Source organism: Candoia aspera, chromosome 1 (assembly GCF_035149785.1).
Source record: "Candoia aspera isolate rCanAsp1 chromosome 1, rCanAsp1.hap2, whole genome shotgun sequence".
Taxonomy (NCBI): Eukaryota; Metazoa; Chordata; class Lepidosauria; order Squamata; family Boidae; genus Candoia; species Candoia aspera.
Genome location: NC_086153.1, coordinates 79492998 through 79516287, shown reverse-complemented (window position 1 = coordinate 79516287; position 23290 = coordinate 79492998). Strand labels below are relative to the sequence as shown.

The following is a 23290-nucleotide window of genomic DNA, read 5'->3' as shown; positions in this document are numbered from 1 at the left end:
TAAAAGTCTTTATTGAATTACCTTCTTGCTTGCCTTTAATTTTGGAGTTAGATTTTAATAACAAAGTACACTACAGTGATATCACATTGAGCTCTATAGAAATACAATTACAGAAATATAATTTTCCAGAAGATCAGTTATAAGTCCTGTGAATGCTGCACTAATTAGATAATAAGATTGGAAGGCATCAAGGAGAATATAACTGATGCCTAGGCCTGATTCATAATTCACATTATAAAATGAACATGAAATGTATATAATTCTTGCTGATTTATTAAGGTAGTCTAAAAATACTCTTTTATATATATGATATAGCATATAAAATATTTAACATACCAGATAGGCATTTTTTAAATCAGATAAAAGTTCTGTTCCGTGAATTCCACCCAAAAGAAGGCCTGGGAGCTGTCATCAATATGGAAAGTGCATTTGTTACTTTCTAGTGTCTTCTTTAGCCACTTACTTTTATTCTGATGGTCCTAAGCCACAAGGGCACTCCTTGTGCAGGATTACCTGCACTTGGCTGCTTACTGAGAAATGTATGGAAGAAGAACTTCCTGGAGAGGAGGAAACAGAAATGAGCAAGTGGAGAGGGAAGTTTTGCAGAGTCCAAAAAAGCAGTGTAGCGGATGAATGATCAAGTCTTACCAATGAGAAAAATTGGAGACCTAAAAGCCTTGCCCTGGGACAGTTTTTTTTCATTTAAAGAGCTTGTGAGGAGGGGGGAGGTATACAACAAAATGATTCAAAGATGATTTTAAAAAAAGATTAAATCTGCCTGGTTAAAATATATCTCACATCAAACATTTCAATAGGTTTTATTACTTGGTGTGTGCTGTAAATACAGTGAGATTTTTGGTACAGTAGTCTTCAATTAAAGGTTTCAGACCTATGCAATAATCGTGCAAGTATGCAGTTCTTTCCTGCCACTGAAAGTGATCAAATGTCCCTTTCCCGTTGTTTACTGTTTTTTATTTGCTAAGGACAGAGTTGGGAAAAATAAGTCCTGGGACTGGATTGTTTCATCCTACTTTACAAATGGAAAGCTCAACTGGACTTCCCAAGCGTGGTCCCCAGAGGCAAGCCCCTCTTCTCAGGGCAGTAAGAGAGCAGCAGAGAGAGAGGACAGATGCTACTGGGGAGGAGAAGTCTCAGAGAGCTACCTGCTCCAGGAACTTGAGATGAACTGTGCTTGAGATTCTCCAAGCCCAATTGAATGCATTTACATTCTGCCTTTCCTCAAGGCAGAATCCATGGGGCTCCCATAGATAGGCAATGGATTTGATTAGCTGAAAGAGGAGAGCTGCACTGTCTGCCCTTCAGACCTTGCACGGGTTCCTTTGAACTACTACTTACATTGGTGATTCCCTTTGGAATGAGAGAGGAGCCAATTTGAAAGGATGGAAGGAAGAGATTCTAGGCCAGTGTTTCTCAACATTTGCAACTTTAAGCTATGTGGACTTCAACTCCCAGAATTCCCGAGCCAGCCATGCTGTTCTAGGCTTTCTAAATTACTCTCCTGAGAGGTAGAAGCAGAAGGAAAGAGGAGGTGGGATTCTAGAGTCTCCAATGTACTTTCTGTTTCTTGCTTTCTCTGTCATACCACTGTGTTGACTGTATTCACTTCCTGCAAAAATAGGTATTTCCTCATGCCATCCAGGTATAGCCAGTGTTAATGTGTTGATTTCAGAATATGCAGATTCTTAACTTGTATATGATCTAAACCCTATAGTGGCTGTGGTAATTAGGCTTAGAGGTAGCCCTCTTTGCTGGGCAACACAAGCAAAAAAAGGCCCTCCTTTTGGACTTTTCCAAGTCCTTAGATAGTCCACAGTGGTTGAACCAGCAGGTCCCTCTTAAATTGGGATTAAACCATGCTAGCCCCCTGCCCCACCCATGACAAACACTCTTCTACTTCATTTGCCTTTATTTATGTGCAGTTCAGTCAAAATTCTGAAAGATTTGCCATTAAATGGTAAATTCAAAGAATATGTAATATGTTACATATTCTTTGAATTTTAAAATTGACATTCTTAGCCCTGGAATAGCAGAAAATTATAGAAGCATAGCCTTTTCTCTTGCTGGATTTGTGATTACTTTGTTTGCTCATTTATATTCAAAAGTAATTAAAGTATAAGAACACTGCGTGATGGCTGCTCTGTTTGAGGTGAAGCAGAAACTGCAGTATCATTGTGGAGGCTGGGGTATTTGGTTTCTGTTGTAACTTTAAACAAGGTAGAGAAAGCATGCAAAGCATGACTTCTGGAATTCTTTCCAACCTATTTACCAAAAGTGTCCATAGGAAGCATCTGTACTTTTTTCTGTGTAACAAAATAGTATGTTGTGTCTGTGTGTTTCTGCTTTCCATCAGTGTGTATGAATGTGTGTACACGTGCACTGGGAAGCACTTAGTGAACTATGTATATTCCTGTCTGGATCATGTGACTAGAAGGGAGAAGGGAGGATGTCACCAGCAGTCCAAGCAGCTGCCCAGCTGCCTCTCCCATAGGGAGGCATTGGGGAATTTTTTTCTGGAATTTTTTTTTCTGCAGCCCCTGACTGGATCCAGCCCATTTTCAAACTGAGTCTTTCTTTTGCTGTTATCTTCCCCACACTGAATTTGGTCCTGTTCCAGTTAGCTTTTGGAGAGATATCCTGCTGATGGACAGGCAAAGTCCCTCATGTTTTTCCAACATTTTATTGGGCCAGAAAGATAGGTTTTTCTATCTCTTGATCTGGAGATGTCTTCTTGGTGAGACGGACTGTCTGTTTTCCCTGGGACATTAAGAGCTGGTGTTATTGATACTGTTCTTTGGTCAATAATTCTTAGTGAAAAAATAATTTGACATAATGACATAAACCACAAAATGCATATATTATGAAAATCAGGGCCAGTCCTAGGGTCTCCTTCTACCCTGGAGGTCCTCCTGCAAGACACATCTGGAGCTGGTAGTCAGCAGTAGCATTCTCATCAAGGAGCTCCAGATTACTTTCCCACAGTAGTCCAAACCATTTTAAAATCATCATTTCTGTCAAGCAACTTGTTAAAAGTACAAGGAATTAAGGGCAAAGGACCAGAGTTGTGTAATTTTGGGTGATAATAAAAAAGTAATAAATAAAATGGGCAGGAAAGAATCAAGCTAAGTTTCTGTTTTGGAACATGAATTTGTAGTCTCAACATTGTACATTTCTTCCTTTCAAATATAATTAATTGGCTTTTTGCCTCCATATACCATTTTGCATCAGCTACTATTATTCATTTGTCACTCATCCTTAAGTCTCACTGTGCTATTCCTCTGAATTTGAAATTGCAATTCCACCAATTGAGTAGGAGGAATATTAGGACACTTCATCCAACAGAAGCTTCTTCATGAGCAGATATTTTGCAGGATTTGCCCAGGGAAAGGGTAGCACAGTATTACTTTCAAACAATGTATTTGAGATGGTCAAGTTCACTTTCTAAGGTCCTATCAGAACTAGTGTTACAAAACATTTGGTAGTGTGTTTGTTTAACATTCTGTTCCTCCTTGTTGGTACCACTGGAAACTACCCTTCCATAAGGGTGGGGCTACGCTGAACACAGACCAACCGACATCAGGCTTGGGCAACAAGCCGGCTGGTAAATTTTTTGTTGCAACTAATGACTCAGCAACCATATACAACATTAAACAATGCTAGGGTATCCCCTGGAGGCAATACACATCAGCCTCGCCTGACCACCGTGACAAGTGGGCAAAGGCTACCTGTTCAAGGGCGGAACTGGCTAAAGAAGCTAGCTCAACATCACGATTATGCATTAACATCAACACCTTGACTGGATGCAACTGTGAACTTGCAGAAATGCCAAAGAGATGCAAGGTGGATAGCATGTACATACAAGCAATGAATTGGAAAGGCCAAAAGTCTTGTGACATCAGTGAAGGATACAAACTAATCTACCACAGTGTGTCCAACAATAAAGGCGTGGCTATCATAGTAGGCTCTGATCTGTGCAGCCATGTTGATGAGGTCCATCAACACTTTGACCACCTCATGTTAACTGTCATCAATGTTGCTACCCATCGATTACACGTTTTCTTGGCCTATGCCCCACAAACTGGATATGACGAAGAAGAGAACAGTTTTGGATGGAACTACAAAGCTGTGTATGTACATGCCTGCAAGAAGACTTGCTACTTCTCTGCGGTGACCTCAATGGACATGTTGGACATGTGCAGGAAGGTTACAATTGTCGTGGCAGCAATGGCTATGTAATGCGAAATGATGATGGACAACAAGTCCTGGACTTTTCCAAAGCAAATGACCTCGTCATCACCAACACATTTTTCAAGAAGCGTGTCAGCCACTTGGTCACCTATACCAGCAGCGACCACAACAGCCAGATTGATGTTGCCCTCGTGCGATGACATGACTTCCCCGCTATCATGGACGTAAAGGTCATTCCATCCGATTGCCTCGCCCCGCAACATAAGATGCTCATTGACAATATGAAGATCAGCAAGCATGCAAAGAGTGGTAGCAGCACAATGGGTCCAGAGAAAATAAAATGGAGGAAGCTACAAGACCACAAGGCAACCATCAATTAACCGTATCTCATTTCCTCCAATCACCACAGGTTTGACTGATGCCACATGGACTGCTCTCCACAAGTCCATTACCACGGCTGCAAGAATAACCCTAAGCACTACAAGACCAGGTCATCATCAAATTGACAAGCAGGTGTGGCTCTGGATGGAGCAAGTGCAGCAGAAAACACAGGAAAAGAATGTGAGAAGTGGTATGTGCAGAAGACCAACGAAAACTGGCAAAAGTACGTCACTGCAAGAAGAACAGCAAAGAAAGCTGTCACAGAGGCCAAAGCCAATCACTACCAGGACATATATGAACAATTGGACACAAAGGAAGGTGAGAAAAACATCTAACAACTAACAAAAATGCACACCAAGGCAGCAAAAGACATTAAACACTACATGTGTGTTAAGGACAAACATAGACAGCAATTGCAAGATAAGCTCAAAATCCTGAAACATTTCAGGCAGCAGCATTTTGACGAATCTCTAATGTTGAATTCCACACCTACCAATTCCTGATGGCTCAGCTAACACTAGCCCAGTCCTGTGCATTACACCTGCAGAGGTTACCAAAGCTATCAGTGGCATGAAGAATTTAAAAGCACCAGGTCTGGACAATCTATCAGCAGAGGTCTGGAAGCTGAAAGAACTTTGCGGCACAGCAGCTAACTGGCTGACAAACTTCCTCAATGCCACTGTGGACTCTGGCATCTGCTGATGGGGCCATAAGTATCACAGTTCTCTTCTTCAAGAACAAAGGTGACCCGAGAGACTGCTCCAACTACTGACCAATCTGCCTCCTGTCACACACAATGAAAATTTTTGAGTGGATCCTCAACCTGCACCTCCCTGACATTGTTGAAATCAGTATCAACCAGTGTGGTTTTGTCAGAGGCATTTTTGCAGCTCACATGCTCATTTTCAGAAGTCATTACACCTGGTTTTCCTTGACCTAGAAAAAGCTTTTGCCCATGTTCTGCATCAGCTGATAATGGTAAGTGCTACGTGACCATGGGGTGACTGAGCTACTCATAAAATGGGTCCAGATGCTTTATATGAATACCAGCAGTCGAGTATTATACGCTGCCGGCCTTTCTGACAGCTTTCCTGTGAAAGTTGGTGTGCACCAAGGCTTGGCATTATCACCATTCTTGTTCATTCTCGTCATGGATACCATCACGCAAGACCTGCATCACAATGCCCCCTGAGACTTGCTGTACACTGATGATGTCCTGCTCACAGCTACCACCAGGGAAGAACTACAGGGTTGTATCCAGACATGGAATGACCATCTTAGCCAATTCAGTTTGTGCCTCAATATGAAGAAGACTGAGTATCTAAAGACTAGCCCAAGCACCTCCACAATCCAGGTCAGCGGCGAAGATCTAGTAAAGACAAACGCTGTCCATTACTTAGGATCCCATCTGCAAAGTGACAGCAGCATTAATGAGATGATTGCAACATGGCTGCAGTGGAAAGAGATCACTGGAGTGCTCTGCAATAGCCATATGCCAATTCACCTAAAATTGAAAGTTGTCAGCCGTGGTAACGCAGACAGGAAACACGACCAGATGAACTACTTCTACTTTATTGTTAGGCTACTTTAACAGAATCTTGCAAGTCTGAAAATACAAATCTACCCCCAACCCTTTTTGCCACCTGCCAAGTTAGGGTGGATCCTTTCTAAGTTTCTTTCTCCAGCTGTTACTTGATTTTGGGCTCCTCCCCCTCTTATCTGATTGTTCCCTAGGCAGCATCTCTTCCCCTGTCTTCCCAGGTCATTCTCAATTCCATGATAAAAGTATATAAAACGATGGTCTGCCCAGTAGCACTATATGCTGCTGAGTGCTGGCCAACCACCAAAAGTGCCAAGCACCCTTTACATGCCATGGAGATGCACATGCTCCATTGGTCATTAGGCATTTCCCTTCTTGATCATGTCAGCAATGATACAGTCCAGCAACAGATGGGCATTGCACCAATAACAGAGAAAATACAGGAAAAATGCCTACAGTGGTATGGTCACATTCTATGAGCAGCACCCCACACTGTCGCCTGCACTGCCTACCACTTTAACATCAATGGCAAATGCTCACGCGGAAGACCAAAGGAAATGTGGCAGGACACAACATGGACATGAAATCATCCAATTGGACCTGGTTCCTGTGTTTGATCACATGAAATGGTGTTCATTGATGCAAAAAGCAGACCCTGCACCTGCAGGAAAATGCTAGGATGATGATGAAGTTTGTTTGACATCATTGTTGTTAACACAAATGGTTTTGATTCTAAATGCAGGCTTATGCATGTCCAAGAAGTTTCTGAGTGTAATGAAGTGTATTTCTAGTCAGTAAATTAAGCTGACAGCACATGCCTTTTTGTGTTACAACACAAGTAAACTTATCCTGGTGAACATTCAAAGAGATTACATTGTGTGGTATAACTGAGTGTTTTTTTCTGGACTGCTGGAGGGAAACAAATTCTTGTAGCTAGTCAATATTGACTAAAACAATCATCCATATCACAATGTGTCTCTCATCTGTGTGGATGTGGATGTGGATGTGGATGTACAATTTGAAAAGTTATCTTCCCATTTAAAAAAATGAGACTCTGATGCTCATGAATGACAGAACCATACCTTGGAAGACCCACCCAGTCACTAAATTGCAACCCCTTTCATAATCATGGTCTGAGAGTTGCTAATGGCAGAGTGGAGGGCTTGTGTTGAACAGAACCAGGACCATGTCTTGCTGTTGTGTCGGACATATATCTGAAGTAGTATTAATTTTTATACAAGGAAGTGCCTGTGTATGGGAGAAAAGTGGGGGAAGGTATGATTTAATTGGACTAATCAGGGATTCTAGAAACCTATCCAAAAAGAAAGCAAAAAGTTAAAGCATAATCAACATTGTTAAATTTACTTTTTACAACATTTGTAAAAATTGCAGAAAGTGCTATTTCACCTTGAACCCCCTTTGTATGTTTGGGTGGGTCTACAAAAGGAATCATAAATGAAACCATGCACACAGGTATTTTGCTAGTAAATCCATTAAAGGTAACTGGATGGGGTTGCAGTCTGAAGAGTATGTACAGTATGAGGTTGTACAGGTTATACATGGAAAATAATGTGAACTCCGGTTTTGTCATTTATGGAGTTTCAGAATGTTAAAGATGCTGATTGGGCTAGACAGTGAACAAGAGTTCTCTCAGTAATTTTGAGCAACTTTTGTTTTCCTTAACTAATTCTAAATAAACATCACATGATCATCATTTGACCAAAGGTAAACAGTGCATACATGGTATTTATATTTGGAAAGGAAAAGCAATTTTGACTGCAAGCTTTTTGGAATGAAAATGAATGACTTTCTCAGGATGAAGAAACTTTGAGTCATCATTCTTTTATTGCAACTTTACTCTTAAAATAACTAGACCAGTGAAGGCTGCACACTTCTGACATAAAGTGTACATTGATTTCTGTTGAAAAACAGAAGAGAAGCTATATTCAGCAGGCATGCCTTGCCAGTTTAAAAAAAATGTAAAGAAAAATAGTATAAAGAATTATTTCCGGTCCCCTTTGCCTGCCTGCAAAGGTCAGAGTTAAGGTTATTGCCATGGATTTATAAGGAAACTCATATTACAGCTGTCTGGACTATACCTGGCTTGAAGATAAATCAGCCTGGTAAATTTCCACTGCTGCCGGTTCTTTAACCTTCATAACTACAAGTGTTCAACCCTGGTCCTGTACTTTTTCAAAAATGGTCTCCATACCTACATAGTCAATTTTTTCACTCAAGTTCAGATGTTCTTAGCTCCTAAGGAAGGTTTTTAAGTTTACTGTTCTGGACAGCAGAACATTATGACAAACAGGAAATGCTCAGCTGTTCTTAATAACATCTTTTTTTTTTAAGACTTAAAGTTTTATAGATCAAAATTACCCTCAGAGGACACTGATTTCCTGTTGATGGTTTCTTTCTTCCTTAAAAAAAAATGAAGTTCATTCTATCACATAATTTATTAGGATTTGGAGTATAACTTCAGGATAGTTTCATTACTATGGCTTTCTTGTATTTTGGGCTCATTCTCAAGAAATATCAGCTATTTCTTGACTCAGAAGACATGCCTGTGAGTGGAGAAGTCTTTCTGGGCATCTAGGAAGCTTCAGAATGGTTGTGTCTGCTATTTAGAGCAAGTTCTTAAACCTCCCCAGTGGAAATACTCCTCCTTCCTACCTCAGATGGTATGACATAAGAAGGCTAAGCTACGTGGAAGGATCTACATTACAACTTCTTCCCACAAGTTTCAGTCCTTTGGAAACTGGAGTTAAGGGGAAGTTGCAGCCTAAATTCTTGCCATTTGACCTTCATGGGAAGAAGCAATACTGCAGTTGTTCACAGATCATCAGATAATATATGCCACTTTATCGGTTCACAAAGGAGGTTGCCTGTATTTTTAATAAAAAGAAATATACAATAATATTTATATAATTTATAAATTTATTAAATAAATAAATACAATTATAATGTTTTTTATTCCGTTTGACTTTCTTTCAAGCCACTTGGTATGCCCTCTGCACTATTGTCTTACATTATCTTCTGAAAAGAGCATTTGTTGCAAATTGTTTTCACGTTGGTGTCTTAAATTACAAATTAATTCAATTTCTTTTGTAAATGAATATAATGTCAGATATAATTTGCCACAAACACAAATTAAGTCACTGGCAATCAAATACATCCTGTTCTTATCCACACAGATAACATTTGCAGTTTTAGTATATGAGCTTTCTTTTTGTGTAAATTCCAACAGATAACATACAGGGACAAAACGTGATCCCTCTGGCTCTTTCAGCAGGATTTGTGCCTAGCTTCATTGTTTTGCAACAACAGTACAAACACTGCACCAAGGCCACTGAGAATTTTGCTTCATGTCTCTGTCTCCTGCTGAGCAGGCTATTTGGATTGTTGGAGAAAAGCAAATACTTCCAATGATAATCCAAAGATTTTGTTCCTCCCCTATTGGTCTTTTCCTGAGATGAATGTGTTTGCTAATATCAGATCCCTTTTTTAAAAAAAAATAAATAAATCTTAAACTGGAGTGTTATTTTCAGTTTTATCACCCCAGTTTAAAACAAAACAGAAAAAGAAAAGTTCTGACTTAAAAAGAACTGCCTTTGATCTGAATAATGGTTTTTGCAGATGAAAACCTACCTATAACTGCTGCTACCTTAGTTGATTCTGAAGTGACAGGGTGCTTTAAGCAACAGCAATTTGCAAGGATTGAAACACTTTCAGATGCACTCAGTTTGTTACCAGAACATTGCAAGTCATTCAGTTCTTCTCTTGAGTTACTGAAATCCATACAACCAATTAACCAGAGAGTGTCCCACAAGTATATCCCATCCTATAGAGTCAGAACCCAGGAGCGTGAGAGAGGATGGGGGAGCACTGCTATAACTCCCATCCAGACAGTTACCAAAAGAAGGAGAATTACTACTTGCTTCCTCCTGAGTAAACCAGGTCTGAGAAGGATTTCTTTGAAGAAAAGTGGCTGGTGGTAACACTGCTGAATCTGTTAACTCCTGTGAAGAAGTTGTGGGAAGGAAACAGGGTTGTGGGTGGAGCATTTAGAGATCCCCTTCATGGGAGCCAGCAAGGCTTAGTCCACCCCGTTCTGTGCCTGATTACTGCTTCTCTCTTTTAAAAGGTATCCTCTAGGAGATCTCATGCTAAATATCTCTACCTGAGACTGAAGAGCCTCTGGTCAGGTGTAGCAGATGTGACTGAGCTAGATGATACCATGACATGAGTCAACAGAAGGCTATATACAGTTATGCATTTTGGATTACATTTTCACGTGCTTCTATTTTTCTACTTTCCTTCCAGAGATAGGGATTTGAGTGACTATTCACTTGTTACATGCACCCTTCAGCCAAAATTAAGTACTTTTAGGACTTTCCATATGCAATGCTCAACCAGCTGCCGTTCCCCAAGATACTGGTTTGTTTTGAGGGACAAGTCAAAATTTCCTAGGCCTGCATCAGTTTTTTTTTAAAAGCAGCACAAGCTGGATTTCCTTTCCTTCCTTCCCTCACAAATGCCATCGGTTGTGGGAAACCTATTAGGTTTGCTCCTCTTTTTCCATGCCTCACAACATTTGAGCACATGCTCCTCCTCAGCTCTTGGATTCTCCAGCTGCTGCAATCGGTTCTAGGAAAGGAATAATGGAAACCTATCAGTGAAGCTGATCTTAAACCTCATCAGTTTCTAGTCACTTTCACAATACCTGTAAAAACACCTGCCCTGCTCGATTGTCCTTACTTATATAAGCAGGGGTTATCGCAAACACGGTCTTAATCCTACTGGACTTCTAGTCAGTTTCATAATCCTGGTAAAGAAAGCGCTCGGCTTGATTTTCCTTGCTTCTAAAGCAGTGTTTCTCAACCTTGGCCACTTTCAGATGTGTGGACTTCAACTTCCCAGAATTCCCCCAACCAGCAAAGCTGGGGAATTCTGGGAGTTGAAGTCCACACATCTGAAAGTGGCCAAGGTTGAGAAATACTGTTCTAAAGCAGTAACACATGCCGCACCCACTTTCCAGCCTCTGGACTAACGGCGTGGCTACCTTCTCCACACATAGCTAGAGGTTTTATACTGTATGCTATAACCATGGTTAAAGCTATCATGAATAGTGCCTGGCTGCAAAAATGCCACCTCTCAGGCTATCCTTCCTGTATCACGACTAGCAGAGGCTTTATAACAAAAGCAAAAGGAATGGTTCCTTCAGAGAAGGTCAGCTTTCCCCTTAACAATTGCCAATACTTATTTATATTGTTGTATATATTGTTGTAAATGCACACAGTGAAAAGGTGAATGGGAGATGGACTCTAGGATTTTCCTTTTTGAGGAATGGAGGCAAGTGGGCTTTTGCTACTGAGGAGCTGCGACAGCTTAGGGGCAAAACATTATTTAAAAAAACAACAACAACCCTGATCATTTGGAAGGAGAATTCAGCATTCATGTTCTCAAGCATTTTAAGGCTGGAAAACAATGAAATTGATTGAACTGAAGAGCAATAGTGGAGTAGAAAGGGAGTGAAAACTGTGATGTACACAAGTGTTCTTAGCTCTGCTGATTGAATTGGAATAAACCTAAGCAGAAACTGGCTGGATTTCTTGTGCTTTGAATCTGCAGTGTGAAAGAGGCAGACATGGGAAGAGGGAGAAATCATGAAGGGAAAAGTTGATATAATGGAAAAGGATAAATAATGGAATAAAGAGGAAAATCAGGCCCAGTTGAGGGAGGTTGTCAGAAGAGGTGATGGTGGTGGGGAACATACTGGGAAAATCTGCTTTGGACTGCTTTGTTTCCATCTCTACAGAGCCAGCTAATTATGGTGGTGAAGACTCAGCTACATGAACTAATAAGAAACTTGGTGACACTTTTCTTGATGGAAATAATCGGCTCTGCCACCAGTAATTTCCCCCCCCCCTCCTTTTGGAAAAACAGTTTTAGATGCTAAGATAAACCTAACTACAACATCTGGATATATTTTAGAAGGCAATTTTTTCCATAACAAAACTTCAAGTAGAAATTAAGAAAGCTGGATAAGCATAAAAAACTGATCAACATTGCTTAAACTGTTGTTTGAACTGATAAGTTTAGACTGATATGAGAATCAGTGACAGAGTATAAGGGGCAATGCAAGTAATGAATATTCAATATGTTGATTATCATGAGAAGGAAATGTCCTCATGTCATACTGTTTAAAAGAGCAATGTGGATGGTTTACAGGAAGAAAGATAATATATTTTTTTCTTCTTTAACCTTTCATAAATTAACGGATTTTTTTATTCAGTCCATAAATATCAACAGTGTCTCTTGTTCATTGACTCTTCCTAATGGCCAGTAGGAAAGTGAAAAGAGGTTTCTGCCAGTCGAAGATGTGTGATAGTAAGTGTGTTTTAGCACCACATCTTGCCTAGGTACTAGATGTATTCATATGGCTGTTAAACTGACTGGATTCAAGAAGCTGGAGCATTTTATATGTATGGCTATATGTTTAACTAGAATGGATTTGGGTGCAGATGACTGTGAGAGTGAATATTTAAGCACCTGAGGTATGAGAATGAGAGAGAAACTCTAGGTAGTTTCTCCACTAAAATGGTTAAATGACTTTTGCATCTGGGCTCCTGTCTTTGTTAACAAAAGTATTTAAGCTGGAACTCTGCTGCCTGTTTCAAAGGCTCTTCAGAAGTCTCTCTGAATTTTCTTCTTTTCAAAAAGAAGCTAGGCAGGCTCAAACTATTAAAATCTTGGGAGGTGAGTTTTCTGACTTTCAATCATTCCAGTTTCAATTTATTTCTTCCATGATGTCTGAAACCTTGAGAAAAAGTCAGTTGCAAGGTCAAGTATGCTATCATTGATTTAACAGATGTTTGATCATATCCAAAAGTTTAAACATCTTGAACAGACAACTGTCACTGCTATAAGTAGAGTCTAATATGCCATAAGAATATCTATAGTACATTTTCACTCTAAAGAACTTCTGTAGATATGAACAGATTTAATTCAGTACTGGAACTTATTTCCTTCTAACAAGCCTTAAGTCCAACAGCAATCTTTTCCACTAAGATCTAATCTAAACCAATGATTCTCAACCTTTCCTTTCTTGAATCCCACTACTCATTTTATTAAAAATTCAGCCAAAAAGGGATAGAAGTTTAAATGCATTCTGAAGGTCAGGAAACCACTTACTGAGACAACAAAGGACAACAAAAATATTGTTAATATTATGCCCCAATTCAGCCTTGCTTTTTCTTGTTCCTTTTCCTTTCCGGTAAAAGGCAATTTGTAAATTGGCTTTCACTGTAATGATAAAAAAATATTGATGCCTGAAGGGGGTAGGAGGAGACATTCCCAATTCTTTTTTTTTAAAGGGGGGTGGGAACTTCTGGAGAACAGAACCAAATCTAATTTACACCAATCCATTTACTGTACTTCTCCATATGCTTTTATCCTGGCACACCATCCTTGCTTCGGTCACATTCGTATGCCACTTTCTACACTGACATTGTTATTTAAACTTCTCACTTTTCTCTCTTTGAGGATCTCATTAACTTCATCCATCTACCTTCCTTTAGTCTTCCCCTTCATCTTGACCCCTTCATTCTTCCTTCTTATATCCTCATTCAGTCTCTTTATAACCACTCCATTTGTTGTTTCTTTTGTATTGGTCATTGACTTTTGAATTCAATCCATGTTCATTCATCACTCATTCATACTTAACCTTATTTCTTCTTGCTTAATTACATCCACTTTTTAAGTAACCCATTTGATTGCATTTAACTTTTGTGTCATCTGACATACTCAACTCTCATTTCCATATAAGAAGTGGGCAGAAGCATACTTCTACACATAGCCATTTTTAATTTATATTCATTCCTCCTGAGAAACCAGATATTACCCACTGTCTTTCTATCTTTTTACATCTTAAAGATTTTCCATCTATTTCCTTATTTGGTAAAAATTATACCAAGGTATACAAATTCATCTACTTCATTTTTTTTTGCCATTTATGTACAACTTCAGTCCATTTTCCATGTCAAATATGACTACCTTGGTCTATGAAACATTAATTTTTAGATCCATGCTCCTCACTCCTCATGCAATCTAACATTCTCTATAAACCATTTAGATTCTCAGCAGCAACGTGGATTTATCTGCATACAGAAGTTTATATATGTTCACATCCACAGCTGAAACAACATTAACAGCACCACAGGTCCTTTATACATTTGTCCATAAATACATTAAGCAATGAGTGGAATTTTACACTTTGTTCTGTTACTACTTGCGTAGTGTTGAACTATGTGTTCCATTTATTCTTATATATGCTTTACTTCCATCATATGCCAGTCTTATGGCACTCAGCAAGCAATTCCAACTCCAAAATCCACAAAGTTTTAATACATTTCCTATATTCATACATAGCTGAAGAACAAATCTCTGATCTGCACATTCCCTCCTTGGCATAAAGCCATGCTATATCTCTGAAATTTTGCTCAGTGTCACCTCTCATAACATTTCAGCTGAGGTGAGGTCTAGTCCCGCCTTAGGCATGAAAGCTGACTGGGTGACCTTGGGCCGGTCCCTCTCTCTCAGCCCAGCTCACCTCACAGGGTTGCTGTTGTGGGGAAAACAGGAGGAGGAAGGAGTATTAGGTATGTTTGCCGCCTTGAGTTATTTATAAAAATGAAATGAAATGAAATATAAATTTTATTACAGACCTTCTAGTTGCTCTAAACAAACTAATCCCTATGATAAGAATGATAGCATTCCTGCAATTATCAGACACAGATACAGCCTTCACACACACATTAAGCAAGTTGTACAGCTACTCCATGAGCAAACTGGATTAATCATTTAACGTTTTTCCCGTTACACCAATTACACCCTCAGTCTTACATTTTTCAACATTTTTGCAGCATTTTTCACTTTGCTTTTAGCAACTTTTAATCAACTTTTTCTTGGATACTGACATTTATAGCATTTGATTCATTTTTACTCTTCAACATTTCACTCTCATTCCCATAGAGAATATTCCTCCCAACCCTCCCTTCTATTAGTTTCATCCCCAATAATTTCATCAGATTTCTTCTTAAGTTGTTAGTTCGTGGGAGCTTCCTTGTTTAGTCTTTTTCATGCATTTCTGAAACATATTTTTATTTCCTCCAATATTGATCTATATTTTTCTCTTTTATTTTCTTGTTTTCTTTTATTATATTCTTTGCAATTATCTTTTTTTTTCTCCTTGTACAGGGTATTTGTCTTATCTTCATTTTTACAGCAGTCTTTCTCCTATGTGCATTATTCCTCTTCCACAACCTCTTTCACATCATTATTTTACCAAGCTTTTTCATACTCCCCATTAGCATAACACACTTCTGTGGCATTCTATAATATTGATCCTGTTCACCAAACCATCATTCTCATTCATTCTTTAATCTCCAAATGGCCTAGTATTTTTTGTACTCTCTCATCTTGTTCTTACCCATCTATTCATGGCATTTAACAGAAGGATTCCTCACCCCATCTCATTTGTTCAAAATGTTGCACAATTTTCCCCCAAAGTCACCTATGAATCTTTGATTAGTGCTGTTCATTGAAGCATAATATGCAATTATCATCAGCCTGTGATTTCTAACTTTCTTACTCACCTATTTCTAGATGACAGCATTGCCTACTTTTTGATGTACAATTTAACTATTTTATTCTTAAAGCCACACCTTCACTTCTTTGCATTTACTCATGAACTCTACTCCACAAGACCAGATCACTTTCATTCAGATCCATTACACCCTTACCTTCTCTTAATTTCACAAACACATAATATGCCTATTTTACTTTCTTTCATTTAAGGCACTAATTCATGCTCTTTATGATATACTCCTCTTACATTCCAAGTCACAATCTTCCATATGCCATAGTCATCAATCGCCCCATGAATATTGTTCTCTATTACCCATGCTGGCTTGATTAACTGACATTTTTACATAATGCTTTTTTGAAAGAGTAAACTCAGTTATGAGCCTTAGTTACACTCATGCCACATGCAACATTCCCTGCTAACAGTAAGGACATAATATTGGTCATCTTGGGCATGTTTTAGTCAGTGTGCCAGAAGTGGAGCCAAAGCTCAGTTTTATCCCAAACATGCTCATGCTGTGCTATGCAACTTAAAATTTCTAATTTAAAGATTACTTTGCAAGTCAACATATTGTTTCACCCCTGCAAGGAGGAAGGAGGTACATGAAGTGTACTGATGCAGAAATGTCATCTTGTGGTAATAGCAACGGCAAAGGATGTCTCTTCAACAAATCCCCCAACGCTAGCCACTGCCTCCTATTGGTTCTCTATAGTCCCATTTAAGGATTGCCTTACCTCATCATCTGGAACAGCTCTTAAGAGATAAGAAAACCCAAGCCACCTTTAAGTATAATAAGCACCTTTATTCAGGTAATAACAGGCAGAACCCTGATGCCTTAATCTAGAAATCGTTGATAATCTGAGCTCTCACTATTTCTAATTCCAGTCTTCTAAATCAGCAGTTTTGTTTTGTGTTGAATGAGTACCTGTTCCTATGCACAGTAATAATAATCGTTCTGCTTCCTAGGACAAGATCCTTTGCTTCATGCTGTGTCTGCTAGACATTTCACTTTGGGAGCATGGCATGACAGATGTGGCCTCCCAAATTTTCTTCATGTTGATTAATTCTCTGCCACTGAGGGAAACTTCAGTAAACAGCTTGAATCCAATCCAGGTTCTGGCATCATACAGACAGCTATTTCTTTTCAGTTATCCGCATGTTCGCTATACAATAAATAACACAGAAATAACATTACACGAGAGACAGGCAGACTGAAACTGTTGTGCATCGGTGGCAAATTTTTCTCCTCTCCCCTCTTCATGTTTTCATTCTAATTACTATTATGACTAGATACTTAGCCTTAGGTGTGCTGAGGAAATCAGTATGACTCATCTGTCGAGTGCTGGCAAATGCTGGGGTGGATGTTGTCCTAATGGGTTAATCATTCCCATCTTTGCCTTAAAAATTTGCTAATTCCTGTAGCTGTGCAAAGCAGCTATTGTGGGCTTAGTGGGTGACTTCTCTGCTGAAATCTCCTTTTGGCGATGTTGCTTATAAACTGGGTCATGAAATTAGAGAAAACAATAGCTGTCTTGAGGGTAGGAGCTTGGCATACAGCATACATTGTCGGTAACGATCGTCTGAGCATCACTTGGTGCCATTCTTTATGCTGATTCTCTTAATGTCAGATTCTTTTACTGGGTTCTTTATTCAATCCTCCAAGCTGTAATATCTTTTAGAGTGATTTTGCTACTCCGGCATCCTTTCTGCAATTTTCTGGACAGGAACAAACTGTTACCACATCTCACTATAGGTATAATCAAAGTATTTGTTAATTCCCTCTCCCTCAAATGCATACATGCAGAAGTAATATATTTTTTTCCTGTAAAATAGCTAATAATGGGACGCGGTGGCGCTGTGGGTTAAACCGCTGAGCTGTCGATCGGAAGGTCGGCGGTTCGAAACCGCGCAGCGGGGTGAGCTCCCGTTGTTAATCCCAGCTCCTGCACACCAAGCAGTTCGAAAACATGCAAATGTGAGTAGATTAATTGGTACCGCTTCGGCGGGAAGGTAACGGCGTTCCGTGAGTCATGCTGGCCACATGACCCGGAAGTGTCCTATGGACAACGCCGGCTCCAAGGCTTAGAAACGGAGATGAGCACCGCCCCCTAGAGTCGGACTCGACTGGACTTTACGTCAAGGGAAACCTTTACCTTTACTAGCTAATATTTTTGGGGAAAAAAGAATGGAATCCATTACCAGGATCTAAGGAACTGTCAGTAGCTCATCCTCACAATATTTTGGGAAGGCTGAAGGACTGGATGTTTTTTGGCAGATATTGGCACCAAAAGAGCCCCCTGGCAAATGGTGAGCAACCTGTGGCCCGCATGCAGCTCCCAGCCTCGAAAGGAGCTGATTTCTACAGTGAGATTTCTCTTCCTCCTCCTCCTTTACCAGCACCAGCACCAAAATAATGACAGCACTGGGTGTATTCAGACTGAAGCAGGCATAACATAATTAATTTGAGATTTTAAAAACAACATGCATCTAGCTTTGGAAGCCTGCTGTTTTTAAAAGGCCATGCCCTGTTCCATCAACACCCAACTTTGCAGAGCAGAGAGAATGGGGTCTATCTTGAGAATTCCCCAGCTTGGCACTCTTGTAGCACCCCCGGTGGTGTGCCTATAACTAGAATGTAATCTTCAAGCTTGAGCCAATGTGTCCTTGAACTTCAGCTTTTTTAAAAAGTTGTTGAAGTTTCAAGCCCTAAATGTATACTTTTCCTTTCTCTTTTCATAACAGATCAGTGATGTCAATGCCATACCCAAGGAAATGATCCCTAAATAGGAAACTTAAAGATCTGAACATGAAGAAGATGCAGTGACATAGCACTTATGTGTTATGACACCTATGACTCTCTTTGTTCTACTTCAATATATTTACCAATATTTTTTTCTAATTCTGAAATATTTTCTGTTGAGAATATGTCATTTTAAAGGCCCATGAACTAAACCATCTTCATACAATTTAGCTTTATTGATAGATGGTATAGATATAGATATAGACTGTATAATAATTTCATGTAGCAGAAGTGACTGGCTCCAGGGCCAATATGTAGCCAGAGCTTATTTGCTTGTAACAGCACTGAAATTAGATCCAGCCGTGAGGGTCTAGGCTTTCAGTTCCTCAGTTCTACTATATATAAGGGTTGAAGCAGAAACCAGATCAGAGAAGGGCATTTTTAAATGCTGAGTAGGTCCACTCCAGTCTCAAGGATGGGAAAAGAGTGGCTAAGAGTCTGTTAACTCAAAAGGACAGGATGAAAATGCATAAGATTTAAACCCTGGGAGTTGCAGAGATATTGGATTTGATTTCTATATTCTGCTCCCTTATGACCTTCTGCATATATATGACTTCTTTCTAGTCTACAATGAAGAAATGTATCTAGCAATTTAAAATCGCTGAAGCTTTTGCTGTTAATTCTTGAATGTGGGGTTGAATTTCTGGAAGAATAAATATTTATAACAATGCCTGATTCTGTATGGTCCTAGCAATTGTTGTTGTTGTTTATGTGTTCAGTCGCTTCCGACTCTTCGTGACTTAATGGACCAGCCCACGCCAGAGCTTCCTGTCGGTCGTCAACACCCCCAGCTCCCCCAGGGACGAGTCCATCACCAGTCCTAGCAATATGAAGTTTAAATAGCTAACCTAGATAGGGGACTCCGGACTTATCCTCACTGCCCAGTTGCCTTATTGCCAGAATGGGCAGGCAATTGTTTCTGGGGAGCAGAAACAATTGGCACCACCCTCTATTAATCCCCTATTCACCTTCAAAGCAACCTTATGATGTGTTTCTCTGCTCCCCTTCTGACATAATACTCCCTTTTATGTTGTCTTGAGTGCTTCTGTCCATTTGAGCTAGAGCTACAGCATTTCAGTTGGTTGCAGGCTAATCTCAACAATATATCAGCTACTTTGTAGAGACAGGGTTGCCTCTGCAACCCAGTCGATGCTTATCTTGCACTCTAATTCTCTACCTCCCTTCCCCCTCTTGAAATAGCATAGTGGTTAGGATCTTCACTTAGATACAGAAGGTTGCCAGTTTTCTTTCATTACAGTTTTCCTTTATTCAAGTCCAGGGTTTACTTTTTTAAACTTTTAGTTACCTGAAGTAGAAAAGTTTTAGCTGCAGCTCCCAGACAGAAAAGATTACAGTATGTTGCTTCTTTCTTAGTTTCGTTGGCTTTTCTAATATTGCCACTGGAATGGATGAATTGTGTTAGAAGAGCTGTTGAGTTTTATGGTTTAGACACCTGTCTGCTATTAACAAAAGTGAGCTCACTTAATGTCACATGAGCCATGAAATAACCTTCCAGCAGACACCTCTCCAGACTGGGTTATAAGGGATTGAAAAAGTCAGTATCTTGCTGCCAAACTTCTAAATCATCCAGTGCTTATTGCCAAATTATTTTTGGTATGATTCTGAATATACTTCTGCTTCAGGAGTTGTAGGATGCTCCCTTATATGGCCATGATTTATGAACTAGTTGTTCCAGAGTGGTGCCACTGACCACCACTGAAACTGTATGGAATATTAATTTAGAAGCCATTTGGGTTTCATTGGGATCAATGCCACTTTTCTATATGTTTGAGACCTACTTTCAAATACATATGTGTCATCAAAATCCCAGGAAGAAGATTGTCTACATTTTACATTTGTTACATAATTGCACCAGTATCTAGAATGTTTTTACTTGAATGTTATCTTGCTTCAAATTTGTGTTCCCAGTAAGCTCATGAGCTGCCTCACTGCAGAATAGATGGAAAATGCTGCTCTCACATAGAACTTCAAATTTTTTACTTTGACTTAATTCAACACGTTTCTTTTTTTCAGAAAAAAAATGGGTTAAATTGAGATTATATTGTATTTTCTTCAATACAAGTGTTTGTAACAAACACAGCACCTTCTTTGCCAATTCTGCAATCTTGAGCTCAGCCTCACTACACAAATAGATCTGGTGTTTGGCAGGGGCCAGAATCATCTGTTAGGTATCCATCTCTCTGCACTTCACTCATAAAACGTAAGCTAGAAAGCAGCTTCAGATCTTGAGATTGAAACCTGTCCATTCAGCCACCTAGAACCAAATGAATTCATGACTCAGAACCTTCCTTGTAGCACAGAGAGCATTCTAATATAATCCATTTTGTTAAGAAAGCAGGAAGAAGCCAAGTGTAGTGTTAATGAGGGTAGGATGGCCATGTGTTGTCTTTTCCTGGGAACATTTCTCCATCTGAAGATTATCCTATCCAAGTCCAATTTAAAGATAATAAACTGGGAAAAGCAATGCCCTTAAGGTTATCCCGAAAAAATGAGCAAATGGAGCAGAGGCAGAAGCCATTTTCTGGAGTAAAGTGTTTTCTTTACTCCAGTGAGATGTATTTTTCTGTACAATATGGCAACCAGATCTGGTTTACAAAGCTAAAGGACGATGAGACAGCAGCAAAGATGGACAGTATAACATTTCTTTCTGAATTTACACATATGCACTAAAATAAGCATATACAGACATTATGCAAATCAATACCAATTTTTATCTTCTTTCTGGGTGAGTCTCCCCACCAACTTTTTTTGGCAATAGTCTCAATTCGCTGGCAATTTATACTAATATAGTTAACATAGTAGAATATCCTACTCTCTTCTCTTTTGTTTCTAGGCTTGGCCTTACTCAGATCTAGTAACCTGCCTCAGTATCAACCCATTATTCAGCAAGGTTGAATGTAGACCAAAACTTTAGCATGGATATGAAGTATCAGATTCATGGCAGTGTCCCCAAAAATAGATACTTAGGTATTGGGCAGCCCCCTAGCACAGCCTTTCTCAAACTTTTGACCCTGGAAGAACCCTTGAAATATTTTTCAGGTCTCGGGGAAATTCAGGCTCAAGTATAGGCCAGAAGTTACAAAATTATTATATCTGTTTCATGGGTAGGCTTGTATATATATGCATTAACCATTTTCTTAAACTAAAAATAAAGAATGAAACTTAGCTCTTTAATGTGAAGTTGCCCATATTTGAAATAATTTTTTTAAATGAAGTGTGATCTCCCAGGGAACCCCTAATGACCTTTCGCCAGAACCCAAGGGTTCCATGGATCCCTGGTTGAGAAACCCTGCCCTAGCAGCTAGGTTTGAACCTATGTAAGAGAAATTGCTTCATTTCTTTCCATGAATGGAGCCCTAGGATTTCAGGCAAAATCTACAGCATTAAGATGTATTTGAGGTGGCTCTAATTTTCATTAGCCTATGTACTCCTTCAATACATCCACGTCGCCATACACACCAAGTTAGTATGGCAGAACATGTTCTCCTGTCAGCAATATGGCTGGAACAAACTTTGAAGTTTGCCTGGGAGGTTTTCTCTGAGTGACTTGCAAGAAGATAGAACTGTTTTTGTTTTGGGACACTTCCTGCATTTCTAGTTGAATGCAACAATGTGGTACCAAAGAATGAGGTAGTCACCATATGAATGTACTATTAATATACACTACCTGTGATACATAGCAGAGAAAAGGTTATGTTAGATGCAATGAGACCTGCTAATCTAATGCTTTTCTTTTTTTCTTTTTTCTTTTTTTCAATCAGTTAATTCTGGAGATGGCATTGACTATAGCCAGCAGAAGCGAGAAAATATTGGAGACTTGATTCAAGAGACACTGGAAGCCTTTGAGCGCTATGGTGGTGAAGATGCTTACATAAATATAAAGTACATGGTCCCAACTTATCAGTCATGCCTGTTAAATTAACAAGAATGATGCCACTAGCACTTTCCAGCTCTGTCTAATGTTCTGGTACTCATTCCACCCCCACCCCTACCCCCAATCTACTAAAAAAGCAGCTTCTGGGACCTTAGACTCTATTAGTACAAATGTGAGCCTGTCTTTCCAATGCATAAATAGTGCCTGTTTCTTGGATTACAATGGTGTGCTGTGCTTATTTGTTTGGTGAAAGAATTGCTTCTTTATCACAAAAGCAGAGCGGAGCGGGTGTCAGAGTCAAACCTTCATTTGTACGGACAATAAAACTATAATTTTCATACGCCATTCGGTAATTGCTCTTCTGTGTCTGCTTGCCCTGGAGGCGATGTCCCAGGCTGTAACAAGGAGAGTTTATGCTGACTGCTCAATAGGAGAAACAATCGTTCAGCAGTGGTTCTCTAGCAGCTGGGCAGAATAATGGGCTCTGACTTACAATAAAACTGTTGAGCATCTCTACGAATTACAGGAGGGACTTTTGTGCAGCCCATTAGAAAGCTCCTTCATAAATGTAATTAATGAGTCAGACACATGTGTCATCCGAGCTTCCAGGTGTTTGCCTCTTTCAAAAACAGAATGCCTTCTTATTTCTTTTTTTTTCTTTCCTTCTTTTTTTTTTAAATAGCATGGCAAGAGAGGAAAATATATCAGCCTTCAAGCAAAATTTTATAGGAACAGTGTTGTACTGTGGTCTGTATAGAAAGTCAATAGGTGTTTGCAAGAATTCTAAATCTTTGTGACTGGCAATTTATGGTACTTCTCCGG

General features: G+C 39.5%; 1 protein-coding gene across 3 annotated transcripts in view; it reads left to right on the top strand.

The window, feature by feature from the left end:
* PACRG (parkin coregulated) overlaps window positions 1-22684 on the top strand; it is a 281659-nt gene extending 258975 nt beyond the window's left edge. For all 3 annotated transcript variants that reach the window (XM_063307761.1, XM_063307770.1, XM_063307753.1), the window contains one exon: window positions 22356-22684. In XM_063307761.1, the coding sequence (XP_063163831.1) occupies window positions 22356-22516 (161 nt within the window). In that variant the 3' untranslated portion in view covers window positions 22517-22684. The remainder of the gene's footprint in view (window positions 1-22355) is intronic.
* The last annotated feature ends 606 nt before the right edge of the window (window positions 22685-23290 follow it).